The sequence below is a fragment of the Bufo gargarizans genome, chromosome 4 (assembly GCF_014858855.1).
Source record: "Bufo gargarizans isolate SCDJY-AF-19 chromosome 4, ASM1485885v1, whole genome shotgun sequence".
NCBI classification, from domain to species: domain Eukaryota; kingdom Metazoa; phylum Chordata; class Amphibia; order Anura; family Bufonidae; genus Bufo; species Bufo gargarizans.
This window is the reverse complement of record NC_058083.1, coordinates 490,457,194-490,476,879: the sequence shown is the minus strand read 5'-3', so window position 1 is coordinate 490,476,879 and position 19,686 is coordinate 490,457,194. Positions and strand designations below refer to the sequence as shown.

The following is a 19,686-nucleotide window of genomic DNA, read 5'->3' as shown; positions in this document are numbered from 1 at the left end:
GTACCGGTCTTCAGTCGGCTCAGGCACACTGAGAGGAGGACGCTCGCTCGCCGCTCCTTCCTCAGTGCGCCTGCGCCAGGTGTAGCTGTGACATCATCGACGCAGGCGCATTGAGGATGGAGCGGCCGAGCGAGCGTCCTCCTCTCAGTGCGCCTGCGCCGACTGAAGACCGGTACGGCGCAGGTGCGAAATTTTGATCGCAGACAGGGCCATCCATGGGACGAGCGCGTTCGCTGGCCCTGTCAATCAACATGAGGAGGGAGCGTCTTTATGAAAGGAGGATGCGGCTGCTACCAGCAAGTAGCCGCCCTACTTGCTGGTAGAGAGGTCATTTACATAATATAAAAGTCTGTTTTGTGAAGAAACTACTGAACAAAAATGAGTAAGAACATTATATATGGATAAATCGCAGTATAAGGATTTTAAGTAGCCAAAAAAAAAATAATGAGTGTCATACTTTTATTTTTAAATGACTGTGCCACATGGACTTTAAGTAGGTGGGCATCCTCTTCGTTTGACTATTTCTCTCACTTTCTTTGCTAACAGAGCCGTACAGCCACACTATCGCTGTAGAGAGACATTAGCCATAGTACCGGTGTTAAGGCCTCATGCACACGACCGTTGTTTTGGTTCGCATCCGAGCCGCAGTATTTGCGGCCTGAATGCGGACCCATTCACTTCAATGGGGCTGCAAAAGATGCGGACAGCACTCTGTGTGCTGTCCGCATCCGTCGCTCCTTTCCGTAGTCCGCAAGAAAAATATAACCTGTCCTATTCTTGTCCATTTTGCGGCAATGATATCAATGGCTGTCCGCACCGTTCTGCAAATTGCGGAATGCATACGGACGCCATCCGGATACACAATTTGTGGACCGCAAAACACACAACGGTCGTGTGCATGTAGCCTAAGATGGTCAGTTACTGTTCGTCAGCTTCTTGAATTCCCCGTACACATGCACACTGCTCATTGGGGAGAGCAGAATTGGCTGCGGGCAGACACCGCTTTCGACAACTTATTTCCCATGAGAACAAAGCATCAAGCTTTTTAAAATGCAAAATGCCCAATCGTATATACACATTAGGTGCTTGCCGATCCTGCCAACATTGGTGGGCTCGGCTGAGATCTATGTATAAGAACTTTTTGTGAGTTCCTCATCAGTAAGATTCATTGCTCACTCTCGCTGTTTTTGTAAATTCTATAACCTCTATAACCTAAATTCTATAACCTATAATGGAAAGCGAACACATATGGTTGGCTAAGCAAACGGGAACAGGAACCCCCATTCTCTTAATTGAAAAGAGCCCCAGCAGTTCTACCTTTTTTCTGATCAAACATTTCAATGTAGACGTGCAATAAATATTATTGGAGGATAGAAGAATTGGACAAATGGATGTTTTTTGCCCAATCCTTCTGTTCTGTCGGGAGAGAAGCAGCCACCGGAAGTCTCATCTAGACATTTATGGCATTTTGATAGAGTATGCCATAAATATCTGATAGGAATAGACCCCAGAGGTGAGGCCGCCACCTATCTGGGGTGCCGTGAATGGACAGCATAGTGCAAAGGGCCCCATTCTTGAGATAGCAGCGGCTCCCAGTTGTGTGACCCACATGACATATCTTGATGTCCCAAATGGGAGTACTCCTTTAGGTATCAGGTTGCTAGATCTTTTTGTTCTTGGTGAGAAGGGTTGCTGGCAGAGGTGTTCGGCAGCAGCTTTCTCCCCAGTCAAGTCACAGGCTGTGCTCTGCCAATTTTAGGTACTGTATTAATCGCTCTATAAAATGCATTAAGGTTTTAGAGGAGGAAAATTAAAAAATATATTTTTTATTACATCTCAGCTTAGACCCCAATTAGACGTCGGATCAGACCCCAGATCAGAACCCCAGTGTTTATTAGACCTGAGATCAGACAAAAAAATAAAAAAAATTAACTCGCCTCTCCTGTTCTGGATGCCGCCTCTCCTGATTTCCAGCTCTCTTCCTGCTGCGCTGTGACAACCTGTGACGTCACCAGGGAGCAGTGAGTGTAAAGAACACTGTACTCGCCTCTTCCGGTCGTCTTGTACGGAAGCGCTCATTAATATTCGCCCTGTAAAGTGCACTGACCATTTTCCCTCGCTTTTTAGCGCAAAAAGTTTCTTATAGGGCTAAAAATACGCTCTATTTGGTCTCCAGCTGTCTGAAGTTACTGATAGCAGGGGACAATGGCTTGTATTCCCCTGCACCGCACATACAGATATGTTCTGTACATTTAGTGCCCCCCGTGTTACAGTGTGTAACGTTTTGTCTTCTAAAAAGACCTGTTTTTTACATTTCCTTCTCAATTAGATTGCAACCTTTTTCACCAACAACCTGGACTACTTCATGACATCCCTAAGTTATGGACCAAAAGGAAGGCCAGGCTTCACCAATCCGCTCTCAGCCGAAATGATGCTTCAGTACAAGCAGAAAGCCACCCAGTACATGAAAGCTTTAAAGACGGTTTGTATACAAAGTGCGGTCTCTTCCCTCCACGTCTTTAACCCGCATTACTTCCTGATTAGAGAACAAATATTGTCTCTTCAAAAGCCGACATTGCGTTTCAGGCCGGTAGTGAGACATCCACCACGGGTCATTAAATATTTAGATCTCCAGCAAAGCGGATACTGCTGACAATTTGTGCTGAACAAGTCTAGTCCGCAGCATTAATTTGTTTTCATGCCAGCAAAATGTCGGCTATAGAACCATTCTGAGCCTTGTGATATTTAAGGTTTTCATTATAATTGGGTAGTGTCAGCCGAGAGAGCCGCTTTTTACCTAGAAACCGTGCAGCCATTAATTGTCGGAATGAGTCGATTTTATTTTTAGGGCCCTTATCTTGGATAATATTTCTTCATCCTTCCCTATAACGATCAGGTTTTGAGCTCCATTTTTTCTTTTTATATTTTGCATGTGTGGTAAGTAGAGAATGAAACTATTTTAGAGATGACGGTAATTGCGCAGGAGTTCAGTGTTGCGCTTAGTTTAAGGTCAGATACAGTTTTTAAAGAGCTTGAAGCTTGGCTGTGGATGATGAGAGTGGCAGTTATGTAGTCCTTACGCGTTTTCGGAGCAGTTGCACCCATAAAATATTGATATGTGGTTGCCGTTAGCATCCTTGTGCGAGTATGTCATCAGGCTTTTTCTATTCTATGAGCAAAATCTTCCTGAAATAAATTTTTCACGGTCAGTAACAAGACACTTCATTTAGACCTGTTCTGGGTAGGGCTTTCTCGGGTCCTGTGTGCCGGGTGGAGATTTTAGTTTCTTCCTACCACAGTAGGGGGTCATTTGTCAAGCTGAAGAACACCTAAATTAGGCGTATTTCAGGCGCAGATTGCGGCGCAACCGCAAGGTGACTTCTCCCTGTGCACGCCAGGTCTAAAAAAGTGGACGGGAAAGGGGACGGGCCAGGGGGCCCTTCTCATTCACCATTTTGTACTCCTGTTTCAGACTAGATGTAAGACAGTTCGGAAGCTGTCTTACATTTAGAAGCGGTGCTGGATACGCTGAAGTTATGAAGAGGCCGGCGCCTCTTCATAACTTCGGCGATACACCGCCCTCGATGGGGCTTTATTTAGGCTACTTTCACACTTGAGTTTTACCTGATCTGGCAGGGATCATCAAAAACGCTTCAGTTTTTGATAAAATCACCATCTGCATCGGTTATGAACGGATCCGGTTGTATTATCTTTAAAATAGCAATGACAGATCCGTCATGAATTCCTTTGAAAGTCAATAGGGAACGCATCTGTTTTCTATTGTGTCTGAGAAAACGGATCAGTCCCCATCGACTGGCATTGTGGGTCATGCCTGATTTTGCTCCGCATCCCATGGCGGAAAGAAAACCACAGCATGCTGCGCTTTTGCTCTCCGGTATGGGAACGCAACCAAACGCAACAGAATGCATTTTGGAGCATTCCGTTCTGTTCAGTTCTGTCCCCGTTGACAATGAATGGGGACAAAACGGAAGCGTATTTTTTTTTTCTCTCCGGTATTGAGATCCTCTGCCGGATCTCAATACCGGAAAACTTAAATGCTAGTGTAAAAGTAGCCTAAGACCGGCGTCTAAAACGTGCCCTGTGTTTTATAACTGATTGGTGGGATGATGCAGGTCAATTGGATGTAGGGGGTTCATCTGCCAGGACGCCGTCCTACCTGGAGTACGTGTTCATTTTAGTCCCCGGAGGAATGCAGGGTATGGTTTCACTAAGTTGAATGGAGTTTGCCGAAACCTGTGTGCTTATAAACAAAATAACAGTTGCGATGAATGAAACAGATTTTCAGTTGCAGAAACTTTTGCAAAAAATCTACCGTGTGTGGATATGCCCGACTTCTCGAGTATGCCAGGGTATTCACCCCCTTGACTAATGTCTTCCTTTGTGAAACGACTGAGGCAGAAGTGTAGGGGACGTGTCCTCAGTAGTGCCACTGCCACAGTGTAGTGTGTGTGGCTGGGTAGATTGCCATTGGATTACAGAGCACTATAAGGCTACCCGCACATGGGTGCAGGTTTCCGTACCAAATCCAAACCAAAAACTGCATGTGTTACTTGCAATTTTTTCAGTGGATTTGTGGCAAATCTCACCTTTGCATTGCAAATAGTGAAATCCGCAAAACAAAACGCACAGTTGCGGATTTCTATATCTGCATGGAGGGTCCGTTTCCGCACTGAAAAAAATGCTAAGTGTACATGGGATTTGTGTAATCTCATTCACTTTGCTGTTACTGTATTACGTAGCGCACGTTTGCCCACAGATGTTGCAGCTGGGACTGTAGATCTCGCACACTCCTAGGTTGCCGAAGCTGGTGTCCCAGCTGGTCCCATAAATTGGAGATAAATCTGGTGAACGGAGAGGCCATGGAAGTTGTGTAATCTGCCGGAGACATTCCTTGGAAACCCTTGCTGTGTGCGAGCGAGCGAGCATGATCCTGCTGAAGAATGCCAGTTGGAAGTCCTGCCATAAGAGGAACACATGTGGATGCAGCATGTCCTGCACCTATCGCTGAGCTGTTAGTGTCCCTTGTATCACTACTAGAGGTGACCGAATGTCATATGAGATGGCTCCCCAGATCATCCCACTAGAAGTTGGGGCTCCACAGCAAAGGTAGGACTGATGCGCTCATCACAAGTCTTCATTCTAAAACCTGACCGTTGTGAGAACCAGGATTTGTTGCTGAAGGTGGGTTTCTCATTCATGACACCACTGCAAACTATGGTGATGGTGGCTGGCTGTCAATGGCAGGACACTTAATGGGGGCCGTGACACCAAATTCCCTTCTGCTGAGTGCCTGGAAATGGTCTGTGCAGAAACAGAGGGGCCACCTGTGTCTGGATGGTGTGCTTGATCCTCTATACTGGTAGTTTGGGCTGTCCGGAGCCTGTTCGCCATGTTCGTGACCTCACTGTAACCACTGCTCCCAATATCTCCTAACAGCTAGGTCAGAACAGCTTAGATGGTGGGCAGTTTGTCAAAACAACCACCCTGCTTCTGAAAGTATGTCAACTGGGTAAAGTGTAGTGTGTAGTAGAGTTGTGTCTAGCAGTCAACGGTCGCTCACCATGAGGTACACGACCCACAAGTAGCCTCTGGGAGCCCTTTTAAGGTACAGTGGAGGAAGCACTTTTACCCTCTCTGGTGGCAAGACCCAGTGTCTAATCAGACCACCACTGTAATCATTTACATAAGCTGCCCGAGGCATTACTACATACTGAGTTTTGTATCAGTTCTACATGTCTGGGCGCATAAGTTTTTTGTCAATCAGTGTAATAATCAAAATGGGAAAAGCATTTTGCCAGCAGGATGAATCCTGTTATACCAGACACAGTGCCTGGTAAGGTTAATCCTGCTGATGAAATGATACCTGTCTTGGAAAAATTGGTTGCAACGTTCCCTAGAAAAAAAGACTGTTATTCTTTATGCAAATAAGGCCTTCAGTGCACGGAGGGGCGGAGCCTAGCCCTTTGGTGCATAGTAGCCTTGATTTGCATAAAGAATAAAATTATTATTATTATTTTTCTTTCTCGGGAACGCCATAGGTATTATTTAACCAGCAGGATCAACTCTACCAGGCAGAGTTCCTGGTGCAATAGGGTTGATCCTGATGACTGATGGCCTTTAAATGCTGGATGTTTCTGTTTACATAAAGGGATGTGTAAAGGATCCATTTAAGCGATACGCATATGGATACGGTTTGGCAAGAAACTATTTAGTATATTATAGGAGCAGCATGAACCATTAGCAGAAGACGGGATGGATCCATAATGTGGTTTACACCTAATGCAGCAGAAGTCCGCTTTGGTGAAACTGTGGCCTTTTTACTTGTTTTTAACTGAAACCGTAGCCTGATGAGATGCAACCAATCCCTCCATTCATAGATGTCCTGCATACCAGTGTACAGCCTTAGGGCTCATGCACAGGACCGTATGTATTTTGCAGTCCACAATGCGGATAAGAATAGGACGTTCTATATTTTTGCGAAACGTACTTGCGGACATGTGGAAATTTAATTCACACGGAGGTGTTTCTATTTTTTTGGCGGACCCAAACGGACACGGAAAGAAAACACGGTCTATGGGAGGCCTTTCTCCACGGCCACTCCTATAGCCCGCTAGCACACTCAGGTCCTGGGCAGCGGCTCTCATGACCCTAACCCTTCTCCCTCAGCGTCAGCTGGGTACCTTTTAGGGCTCATTCACACACCCTTTTTTCAGCTTTTTAAATTAAAATAGAAACTAAATGTCATGCCTTTTTCACAAGACTTTTTTTTTTTTTTTTTTTTTTTTTTTGTGTCTGGCCTTCATATAGAGAAGCCTATAGTGCATTTCGGGGGGAAAAAAAATGCATAAAATACCTCAAACCAAAACGCTTTGTACGTAGTGCATTTTATATTTCAATGTAATGTCTCATTTAATGTAACTGCAGCATTTTTGGCCCAAAAACCCCCAAAAAATGAACGCCTTTTGTAAAAGCAATCCAAAGTTTAAAAAAAACAAAAAAAACGGTTTTGCGGTCTGTCACTGAGATGCTATTTTCCTGGCCTTTGGTCTGCCGGCTGCCGCCTGATTTCTTCCATTAGCCAGCAGATTTCTGCGCCTAACTGACTGTAAGTGGCCACTAAATGTACAAAGGGAGACTAAAGATTAAAGGACCGGTTGCAGGCTTCTTTTCTGTGTCCGCAGTCTTGTCGTACCTTAGCGTCTTACCTGATCCCTTAGCTCATTTATTTTCCTGGTTTTATGGCGCGTTGTTTCCAGCCTCCTTCCCTGTTGCGCGGTAGTCTGTATTATTCTGTAACCGGGCTCGTTATGTCTATATTTCCAATTAACTCCACAGTAAATTCACTGACTGGAAATCCTGTCGCATCCAGATGCCGCACACCGTCTCCCCCCTCTGCTTCCCTGACATTAGGCGGGCGTTATACGCCGAGCCCTGATGTACACTGCCACCTCCGTCCTCCACGTGTCACCCCACCTGTCACTTGCAGATGATTAATGTTTCTATAATTTTGGGTTCCTAAGAATATCTGGTTTCCCTGCGACGCATTTACTAGTATTGCCCCGGTATGTGTTCCCCCAGAAGTATTGTATTCCTGCTTCCAATTGGTTACGGGTTTGTCACTTAGATTACACTTGTGTCTTACCAGTTTGAGGGGTTTTGCCATGATCGATGTAAAAAAAAAGATCAGACATCATATAGTACATGACGATACCAGCCCTGTACCTCACATGGATCCAGAGATCTCCCCCATTCACCGCTCCAATTGCTCTGCTAGATAATCTTAAGCCTGGCAGCTCAGGGGATGTGTCCTTTCTGCTGCCGCTCTCTCCCTGTAACTGCCACAGCGTCTAACAGAACATATGGCTGGTGGCAGCTGAAGATTTAAACTGAGCGCGTTCAACCAGCTCAGTGAGATGGAAAATTCAAACGGTAAGGGCTCATGCACACGACCGTATGTATTTTGCGATCCACAAAAAATACGGATGACGCTCATGTGCATTCAGTATTTTGTGGAACGGAACAGCTGGCCCCTAATAGAACAGTCCTATCCTTGTCCGTAATGAGGACAATAATAGGACAGGTTCCATTTTCTTGTGGAACGGACAAACGGAATGGACACGGAATAACTTCAGTTTTTTTTGCGGACCCTTTGAAATTGAATGGTTCCGCATAGAGTCCCCAAAAAATAAATAAAAAAAGGAACGGACACGGAACGAAAATACGTTCCTCTGCATGAGCCCTAAGGATGTATTAGACCAGCAGATGTGGCTGATGATTGTCGGAAGGGAAGCGTTTCTTCCTGGCAATCGCCTGCTCATCAGCGGAGGAGACCACTGCTATTACATGCAGCTATCTCCTCCACAGTACGTGGAGTAAAAATCGCTAATGCCATCGCTCGTCCCCATACAGAATCATTGTTTGTCAGCAGCAGACCGTGATTAGACGGCGCGATTTTTCAGCACTTGCTCATTGATCGGGTAATCGGCAGCACACAGGCAGATCTTCGCTAACGAGTGTTCCTATGAACAATACAGCCCTGAGTGACGCTGTACAGATACATTTTATTGAATCACTCACTGATTGTGCAAAATTTTTAATTATATGAAATTACAAAAATATTCCTATCCAGGTGCTGGTTTGAAAAATGTAGAATATGTTTTGAGACGCAATCCCTTTAAAGAGCTCACGTCAGTTTTAGTAAACACTCGGGCACCTATAGACTTTGTCCCTTTCCTCTGTTATTTCCATTTTTTTCTCATTGACAACCCCTGTAAAAGTGGTGAAGGCAAAGAGATACGGACATTACTTCATTAAAGGAACAGTAAATGTAGAAAATTCACCCAAAAAATTTAAAATAAATCCCAGCACTTTCTCATTTCAAGGGTTTGTGCCACAAAATATATTCTACATTTTTTTAACCGTCACTTCGATCTGAATACTTTGATAGTTGCATGTCATAAAAAATTTGGTATAGCAACAATAAAACAACCCAACTTTATATCATGCATCAGGCGTATTTACCACCAACTAGGATGTTCAGAATGGGCAGAGCCGCGTCCACGGCATGCCCGCGATGTGGGCAATTGGAAGCAGGCTTTCTGCATATGATGTGGAGCTGTAATCCGATAGCTACGTTTTGGAAGGAAGTCACTGATTTTCTTTCCTCTCTGTTGCCGGCGCGGGTGGATGGCATCCCTGCTGGGGGTATGGAACGAAGAAAATTGGGATCCCTACATGACTGTATTCCTGAGGGAAGCAAATGCATTGCTCTGAGATGGTATAGTCCCAATACACCAATCAATCAGATCTTACCATATGTGACACTAGTATTCAAACACCCTAATAAGCCACAAAAATGTTAGAATCTGGGGTCTCTGGTGTGAGTGACCACAGGCCCTACTGTCGGCTCGCGGTAACTTGGGTCAGATGGACTAGAGGGCTTGTCTGATCGTACAATTAGTTGCCACGCTAGACAGGGAAATAAGGGGTTGGAGGAAATGCATTGGCTGATTAGCATTAATGGCCAAATGTTTATGTATTTATGACGGAACAAAAAGAAATTGAGAAAATGACATAAGTTCACCCTGTATTTGACATTGAGAGTGTTTGCTATCATTGTTCATTTCACTTTTTTTAAAAAAAAATTAAAATTTGGTATAGCCATTGAGCTATTCAATAAAATGCTGGTTTGTTCTGGTTTCCTTGTTTATTTGTCCATCTCACTGAGCTGGTCGAACGTGCTCAGTTTAAGGCTCCATTCACTGGAATGAATGGAATTGCGGACCCATTTATTTCTATGGGGCCGCACAATGGGTGCAGGGTGTCTGGACCCCCCCCCCACCGATCAAATATTGATGGCTTATCCTAAGGACCGGCCGTTATAAAAATCCTGGACAACCTCTTTGATGTTTAGATATGGATTCTTTGGGAACATACAGGAGGCCAAAATAAGATCAGAAAGTGCAGCTGCTGCTGTTGTCCTGATGTCCTGTCTTCTCTTACAGCCTTGTCCAGACTCCGTGCCTTATGAGGAGGCGTTGGTGAATCGCAGAGTGCTCCTGAGCTCTACAGAGAGCAGAGAAGGCCTCGCACAGCAGGTACGTCCAAAATCTGTGCTAAAGCTTAATGTCCAGTGATCCTATCACTGGATGTAGGTGGTGGAGGTCATGATCACATCGTTATTGGAATACCTCTTCATCTAAGAGTACAACATAAGGCCGTATTCACACAGTGCAATCATATTGCTTTTTTGGCTTTACATTGCCTCAACCAATTTAACCTTAATTTCAGGAAAAATTACAGCAAAAAATGCTATTATGAATACAACCTTATAGTGGTAGTCCCTACTTTTAATGCCAGGATATTGCCAGTGTGACTGCCCCAGTAACAGGAGAACAGGAGGTCTGTAGTCGGAAGGATATACAGTCTGATATATGCAAGCCTGATCCCACAGAGGGGGGGGGGGGGGGGAGAGCCACAGCTCATGGTAGACCTTTAGCCAAGAGCCTTGCTGCCAGGGTCTCTTCATGGTCAAATAATCATGTAGTCATCAAGCACATTTTAGGTCCTCATCAAGCAATCTGTCGCCATAATCGTAGACTGTTATCCATAGTAATACATGAGTAGTACTGCAGGTAAGTTCATGTCACTATTTTTTATTTTCCTACAGACTCAAAGCTGCTCTGAAATATACAGTAAGGACTGCTGAGCCACGGCAGCATAATGGAGAGGACTTCTGGGCAGGTGCACTGCAGTCCTGACGGTGTATTTCAGTGCAGCCAGCATTACATGCTGACAGCGAGGGAACAGTAGGAAAATAAAAAGTAGACTCTATCTGTAGTACTACTCATGAGTAACTGAAGATACTTACGCAAGATCATGGTGACATATTCCCTTTAAGGTGGCCCTACATAGGATATAACAGCTGAACTTTATTTTCTGAATTGAGGTGACCATAGGTAGCTGATTTCTGAACACTTGCAAGCTGGTTTTGGCCAAGTATGCATGTGTTCTCGACGGGGAAAAAATAGGCTGCTGCCAGACACCTCTGATGGAAGATTATCTGGCTTTAGAACAAAAGATCTGGAGAATAGGGGAGCAGAGACCCCCCTTCCCCCATACACATTAGAGGGTCAGCTCTTAGTCAAATGTACGATTTAAATGACAAAAATACGTAGTCTCAAAAGGCAGGAAATGCTCAACCCCAAATGTAGTGGAGCAGATACTGCGCTTGTGGTCTGTTGCTAAGGGCGATCCCCAGCAAAAGAGGCATACAGTGGAGGATGCCCGCAGCAGACCAAAAGTGCCACAGAGACCTCCTACACCAGATGGTAAAATGTGTGGATGTGGAATGATAAATGGAATAAATAGTTACAAGAATAGGTGCACTACTGTGGTGGATGCAAACAGTAACATCTGACTAAACCCTCACACTGATGTTAAAAATGAGACTTTAGCCAGTATATCCTCATATTAAGGACATACCTGAGCCCGCGCACCACGCCAAGGTTTCTCAAGTGGCACGGGACCTAGCGCTAAACCTACCTGTACCGTATGGGTAGTAGCAGGAGCCAGTGGGCAAATTTCAGCAGCGTAAGGTCTGACTCACAGCAAACAGGGCTTAGGTATGTCCTTAATATAAGGATATACTGGCTAAAGTCTCATTTTTAACATCAGTGTGAGGGTTTAGTCAGATGTTACTGTTTGCATACAACACAGTAGTGCACCTATTCTTGTAACTATCTTAGTCTAATGCGCCAGAGTTATTTCAGTAGAAGTACCAGACAGCGATCTGTGTTTCCAGTGACCATGGTCAGCCTTGCTCTCATGCTTTAAATTGTCAGCATACTGCCTGGTAGGGCTCATCATGCTGATTAAATTGGTACCTCTCTTCTGTCTGTATACTAAACCGCTCCAGAGATATTGCCTTTATATTCATATACAAATGAGCAGGTTGGAACACCCGGGGGTAGGTCTGAATCCTCCGAGCACTGCTTTTTAACACCCCCTGTGCTCTGCACACTCCCTCTTGCTGTGTCCTAGCACGTACAGTACACATCATATACACTACATACTGTAGCTCCAACTTGCATATGAATAAAATGTTTAGCAGACAAATGAGAGGTATCATTTTAATCAGCATGATCAACCCTACTAGGCAGTATGTCTGATTTAGTAGGGTTGATCTGGAGACTTTTCCTATGCTCCAGGTCTGAGACTGGAACATTGATGTGGGTTATACCTGTTGCTAAATATGGTTGAAGGATCACTAAAGCTTTTGCTTGCCACTTTCTGGGAAGAATGAGAGGCCTTCTTCTATTCAGGACATGCTAGAGCTAGACCAAAAAGACCAAGCATCACCCCTTGTATAGTCACACTGGTCGTACATGTAGGAGCGTTGCTGGCCAAGGGATTTTTTGGCCAGTTCTTTTCTGAATGTGCATGTGAATCTCCATGAATATGGGGGGCAGGTTGACCTCTCCTGCTTTCTGCCACTTGGTCTACACCACTGTGATGTCTCTGTAGGTGCAGCATAGTCTTGAGAAGATGAGCAAACTAGAGCAAGAGAAGGAGCACTGGATGCTGGAGGCGCAGCTGTCTAAGATCAAGCTAGAGAAGGAGGTCCAACGGATATCGGACATAGTGAAGAATGTGAACAAAGGACAGCTGGCTGACCCTGCACAGGAAAATGCCTTGTTACATGTGACAGACAATGCTGTTGAATTAAAAACTACAAGTTTGGTAAGAAGTAATCTGCTCTTATACATTCCGCAGGTGACAGTGGGGTAGATATACTGTCTAACTGCGAACTTAGTGGTTATCTGAATTCTAAAGGTCCCCCCCCCAATGTCTGGGCCTGTGGTATACATTATACTTACCTGCTCCCCGGCACCCGCGTCTCTCAGGATCCATGCACGGCCTCTGCTGTATCTTCCCATCACGCGGAACAAAACATCCGTCGACGGGCGGGAGCAGCCTATAGCAGGCCGTGCCATTTTAAATTGGAATCTGAAGTGGGCTTTTGATACCCAGGTACCAGCCAGTACCAAAGCCCACTTGAGATTTCTATTTTAAACTGTAGTAAGTCACCGAAGTCTCAAGCGACTTCGGCGGATACAAACCTTGCCTACACTGAGCCAGTCAGGGGCGTAACTAGAAGTGACTGGGCCCCACAGCAAATATTTGTAAGGGCCCCCCCCAGCGCACTTCGCATCTCCCTCCTCCTGTGTAAATCCCACTCCTTTGGCACAGTGTAGCGGTATACTGTATATTGTGGGGCACAGTGTAGCGGTATACTGTATATTGTGGGGCACAGTGTAGCGGTATACTGTATATTGTGGGGCACAGTGTAGAGGAGTATATTGTGGGGCACAGTGTAGAGGTATACTGTATATTGTGGGGCACAGTGTAGAGGCATACTGTATATTGTGGGGCACAGTGTAGAGGTGTATATTGTGGGGCACAGTGTAGAGGCATACTGTATATTGTGGGGCACAGTGTAGAGGCATACTGTATATTGTGGGGCACAGTGTAGAGGCATACTGTATATTGTGGGGCAGAGTGTAGAGGTATACTGTATATTGTGGGGCAGAGTGTAGAGGTATACTGTATATTGTGGGGCACAGTGTAGCAGTATACTGTACATTGTGGGGCACAATATAGCGGTATACTGTACATTGTGGGGCACGGTGTATGCTATGTGTGTATAACATAAACATATTTCATATGAACACTTACAGTTACTTGGCTTTGCCCTTGGGGATCTCGGACGCCACTTCCACACTTTGGCCGGGGGCTCGGCGGAGCTGATGTTGTGTTTTATCCTAATGAGAAAGATTTTATAATAAGGATTTGGAGAAGGGGCAGAGGGATAGCAGAGCAGGGAGAGGCCGGTGCTGCTACTAGGGGGCTCATACCAAGGGGGAGTAATAAAGCCCACCATAATACCCCCCCAGTAGAAATAATTCTCCTTATAATGTGACAGTGCAAAAATACCCCCTTGTAATGCCCCCAGTTGAGCTAATGTCCCCATAGTGCCCCCATAATGTGCCAGTATAAACTACCCCTATATAGTGCCCCCAGTAAATTCCCCCATAGTGCTCCTCTCCCCCCTTCCTGCTAGTGCCCCCCATAATGTACCAGTATAAAATGCCCCATATATAGTGCCCCGGTAGATGCCCCTCAGTGTCCGGCCTCTGATAGGCTGCCTGCCTAGTGTCCCCCATAATTCCCCCCAATAATGTGCCAGTAAGTGTCCCCATAGATGCCCCCCCATCATGTGCCAGTATCAAGTGCCTCCCCCCCCCCACATGTCCCAGTATCATAGTGCCATCTCCCCACATGTGCCAGTATCAAGTGCCCCCCCCCACATGTCCCAGTATCATAGTGCCATCTCCCCACATGTGCCAGTATCAAGTGCCTCTCTCCTTCCCACCTCCCATGTGCCAGTATCATAGTGCCAAACCCCCCCATGTGCCAGTATCAAGTGCCTCTCTCCTCCCCCCATGTCCCAGTATCATAGTGCCAACTGCCATCTCCCCCCCCCCCCCAAAAAAAAAGTGCCAATATCAAGTGCCTCTCTCCCTCCCCCTCCCCATGTGCCAGTATCAGGTTCCTCTCCCCCCCCCCCCATGTGCCAGTATCAAGTGCCAACCCCCCCTCTCCCCTCCAGGTGCCAGTATCAGGTGCCTCCCCCCCCCCCCATGTCCCAGTATCATAGTGCCACCCCCCCCCCCCACAAAAAAAGTGCCAGTATCAAGTGCCTCTCCCTCCCCACCCCCCACCCCATATGCCAGTATCAGGTGCAAACCCCTCTCCCCCCCCATGTGCCAGTATGAGGTGCCTCTTCCCCCCCCCCCATGTGCCAGTATCAGGTGCCAACCCCCCCTCCCCCCCCCAGGTGCCAGTATCAGGTGCCACTCTCCCCCCCCCCCATATGCCAGTATCAGGTGCCACTCTCCCCCCCCCCCCATATGCCAGTATCAGGTGCCACTCTCCCTCCCCCCTATGCCAGTATCAGGTGCCACTCTCCCCCCCCCCCCTATGCCAGTATTAGGTGCCACTCCCCCCCCCATATGCCAGTATCAGGTGCCACTCTCCCTCCCCCCATGCCAGTATCAGGTGCCACTCTCCCTCCCCCCATGCCAGTATCAGGTGCCAACCCCTCTCCCCCCATGTGCCAGTATCAGGTGCCTCTTCCCCCCCATGTGCCAGTATCAGGTGCCAACCCCCCTCCCCCCAGGTGCCAGTATCAAGTGCCAACCCCCCTCCCCCATGTGCCAGTATCAGGTGCCAGTATCAGGTGCCACTCTCCCCCCCCCCCCATATGCCAGTATCAGGTGCCACTCTCCCCCCCCCCCCTATGCCAGTATTAGGTGCCACTCCCCCCCCCATATGCCAGTATCAGGTGCCACTCTCCCTCCCCCCATGCCAGTATCAGGTGCCACTCTCCCTCCCCCCCATGTGCCAGTATCAGGTGCCAACCCCTCTCCCCCCCATGTGCCAGTATCAGGTGCCTCTTCCCCCCCATGTGCCAGTATCAGGTGCCAACCCCCCTCCCCCCAGGTGCCAGTATCAAGTGCCAACCCCCCTCCCCCATGTGCCAGTATCAGGTGCCAGTATCAGGTGCCACTCTCCCCCCCCCCCCCCATATGCCAGTATCAGGTGCCACTCTCCCCCCCCCCCCATGCCAGTATCAGGTGCCACTCCCCTCCCCCCCTATGCCAGTATCAGGTGCCAACCCCTCTCCCCCCCATGTGCCAGTATCAGGTGCCTCTTCCCCCCCATGTGCCAGTATCAGGTGCCAACCCCCCTCCCCCCATGTGCCAGTATCAGGTGCCACTGCCAGTATCAGGTGCCTCCCGCTCCCCCATGGCAGTAACAGTCGGGTATTAAAAAAAATAATAATAAACACTTCTACTTACCTCCATGTCAGCGATGCGATGCGATGCAGCCTCTTCCTGTGTCCCGCCTTGTATTCTGTCCCGCCCTGTATGTCCTTATATGGAGTCAGTGCTTGTATTTCAGAAAAAGCTTCTGCTGGGATTCAAACCCACGACCTTCTGCTTCAGAGGAAAAGCAGCTAACCACTAGACCAGACCAGCTGCCTTGCTCCTCACTGAAAAAAATATGAGACTTCTACTGTTATAGCTGGCTCACATCTATACACATGACAGCTGCTCATATATAGAGATATAGCAGAGCTGAATGTGCTGAGACAGCTGTCATATACAGATATAGCAGTATCTCAGATATATCTCTATATGACAGCTGTTCCAGCACACTCAGCTCTGCTATATCTCTATATGATAGCTGCTCCAGCAAACCCAGCTTTGCTACATCTATATATCTCTAAGTATTGCTATACAGTAGATAGATATATAGAGATATAGCAGACCTGAGTGTGCTGGGGCAGCTGTCATGTGTATAGATGTAGCAGAGCTGGGTGTGTTTTGGCAGCTGTCATGTGTATAGATGTAGTAGAGCTGGGTTTGCTGGGGCAGCTGTCATATATAGAGATATAGCAGAGCTGATTGTGCTGGGACAGCTGTCAAATAGAGATATAGCAGTGCTGGGTGTGTTGGGGCAGCTGTCATGTGTATAGATGTAGCAGAGCTGACAGTTTTGGCAGCTGTCATGTGTATAGATGTAGTAGAGCTGGGTTTGCTGGGGCAGCTGTCATATATAGAGATATAGTAGAGCTGAGTGTGTTGGGGGCAGCTGTCATGTGTATAGATGTGGCAGAGCTGGCTGTGTTTCGGCAGCTGTCATGTGTATAGATGTAGTAGAGCTGGGTTTGCTGGGGCAGCTGTCATATATAGAGATATAGCAGAGCTGAGTGTGCAGGGACAGCTGTCATATAGAGATATAGCAGTGCTAGGTGTGTTTGGGCAGCTGTCATGTGTATAGATGTACAATTAGCCAGCTATAACAGTAGAAGTCTCATATTTTTCAATGAGTTGTAATGCAGCCTTTATGGCTGTGAGGGTAAATGCTTTGCCACTGATACACTGCTAGATTGGAGGTTGTGGGTTCGAATCCCAGACCAGGAGACTTTAGCAGACAGTAAAATTAGATCACACTAGCGGCTGCTGTGAAGGGGCCCTGAACACGATATTTAACTAACTTGAAAATAAAACTGTCACACACGCTGGCAGCCCGGGCCCCGAAGCAGCTGCTTCCCCTGCTTACCCGGTAGTTACGCCACTGGAGCCAGTACATTTTAGTACTGTACGGAAACAGCATTAAAAACGACGTTTTTGAACGAATAGACTTCTGATCTATGATCCAAAGCTTGATTCGCTCAGGCCTAATCTTTTATTGCAGTTCAGCCCTAGTTACTTGAAAGAGGATGAGTTGTAATGCCAGGCCCAACCCCTGGACAAGGGTGGCGCTGTTTATGGGAAAAATACAGACTCCTCCCCCCCCCAAGGGTGTGTATAAGGCCTCATGCACACTGTATCCATTTTGTGGTCTGCACTCCCCGCCCGCACTATTAGAATAGGACATGTTCCATCTTTTTTTTTGTGGGGCCACAGAAAAGACATATAGATGCTGACAGTACAACATGTGCGGTCTCATAGGAATAACTGGATCCGCATCTGATCCGCAAAACATGCGGATTGGGTGCAGACCAAAAATACGGTCGTGTGCATGAGACCTAAATCTCATATCTGCAAAATACAAATGTGGTCTATGTGCCGTCCGCATTTTTTTGCGGATTCATTGACTTCAATGGATCCATGGCCCACATTTTGTGGACATATTCTTTTTGCAGAATAGACAGATGCGGAAAGTACATGGCTGATCTGTCTGCTTTCCGCATCCATATGTTTGTTCCACAAAAACACAGAAGGTGTCCTTTACTTGGCAGAAAAATGCGGACCACGTACCTGTTGGTCAGTGGGTCTGCAAAAAACACGCATGCAACATGTATGGTATCTGTATTTTGCGGATTCGCAATTTGCAGAATGCAAAATGTATACGGTTGTGTACGTTAGGCCTTAAGGTGGCAGTCCAGATTTTACCTGCTTCCGTTTATTTTTTTATATTTTAATTTAATGGTTTGAAAACTGTAATAAATCTCTTATCTGTTTTTCTCTTTCTTTATAGATTGGCATGTTAACCATGAGTAGCGATAATCTGCAGGTACGGAGCATGACTTTACTTCTGTCTAAATTTCTCACATCACGTTAGAGCCTTCCATCAGACGTGCGTGTCGGGAGGCCAAAGGCTGCTTTCACATGAGCAAGTTTCAATGCATTGAACTCGCAGCATGTGTGTGCGGCAGCTCCCGTCCTGCCCTCCCAGCACTGACTGGGTCGCAAGGCATTATATGGATTTATGATGCTATGTAACCCTTACAGTTCTGGATTGTATTGGATAACACTGACCTAATGCTGTCAGTGTTATACAATACATACCAGAACATCATAAATCGATATAATGCCTTTGCGATCCCATCAGTTCTGGGAGGTTAGTACGGGAGCTGCCGCAGACACACGCTGCCAGTTCAATGCGTTGACCTCGCTCGTGTAAAAGCGACCAAAAGGCCTTTTTTTTCCCCTCATTTGGGTGAATGGAGCACTATGGATACATGCTGACATATACAACAATTGTAGGGCTCAGACGCAGTGTGGCCATAACCCAAGTGATCTGTTCACTGCTGCCATTACAGGGGTTGTTCCCATCGGAGACATTTATGGCATATCAATAGGATATAACATATATGTCTGATTTACACTCCATTCACCACAAATACTTGGTTATTTTTGGAATTCGAAATTCCGTAGCAATGAGTGGAGAGTGTGCCATCTCCCTTCATTTTGTCTGTTTTTTTTTTTTAAATATTTGAATTCCTCATAAAATAAGTTATTTAGCATCTTTTTTTTTTTTAACTCTGCATTGTGTCATTCCACTGTTATTCCTTCTGGAAATGTAGGAATAAATACCCAACTGGTTGTTACCCTGTTGTCAAAGACACACACCCTGACATAATTTGATCAATCCGGTCTGATGGTCTCAGACAGTGTAGGGACACACCTTATTGTCCAGGGCAATGGTAACACCCATTTGTTAATTTATTCATATGTTTCCAGCAGGAATAACAGAGAAATGGCACAATGAAGAGTTCTAATAAGGGTGCATTCACACGACCGTATAAATGGATCCGCATCCGTTTTGCAATTTTGCGGAACGGGTGCGGACCCATTCATTTCAATGGGGCTGCAAAAGATGCGGACAGCACACCTTGTGCCGTCTGCATCCGTTGTTTCGTTCCGTGGCCCCGCCAAAAATATGGAGCATGTCCTATTCTTGTCTGCGCTTGCAGACAAGAATGGGCATTCTTTATGAAGTGCCGGCCATGTGCGGCCCGCAAAATGCGGAATGCACACAGACAGAATCCGTGTTTTGCGTATCCGCAAATTGCGGACCGCAAAACACTTACGGTCGTGTGAATGCACCCTAAAAGTCACTCCAATGTTGCAGTACCTGCACACTGATCTTTCCTAGAGGTTAAATGGGTTATGCCTTGATTGACGCAAAAAATTAAAATCAGACATCATATAGTACATGTGAGGTACAGGGCTGGTTCTAGCTTTGTTAGAAAGGTATTGCCATGTACTATATGATGTCTAATTTTAATTTGTCACATCAATCATGGCA

The 19,686-nt window shown here is 46.4% G+C and overlaps 1 protein-coding gene across 1 annotated transcript in view; it reads left to right on the top strand.

Moving 5' to 3' along the window:
* Positions 1–19,686, top strand: part of PPP1R21 (protein phosphatase 1 regulatory subunit 21) — an 87,120-nt gene that overhangs the window by 53,330 nt on the left and 14,104 nt on the right. Inside the window, exons 15-18 of the mRNA XM_044289913.1 lie at positions 2,330–2,482; positions 10,026–10,118; positions 12,547–12,762; positions 18,133–18,168. Coding sequence (XP_044145848.1) covers positions 2,330–2,482; positions 10,026–10,118; positions 12,547–12,762; positions 18,133–18,168 — 498 coding nt within the window. The remainder of the gene's footprint in view (positions 1–2,329; positions 2,483–10,025; positions 10,119–12,546; positions 12,763–18,132; positions 18,169–19,686) is intronic.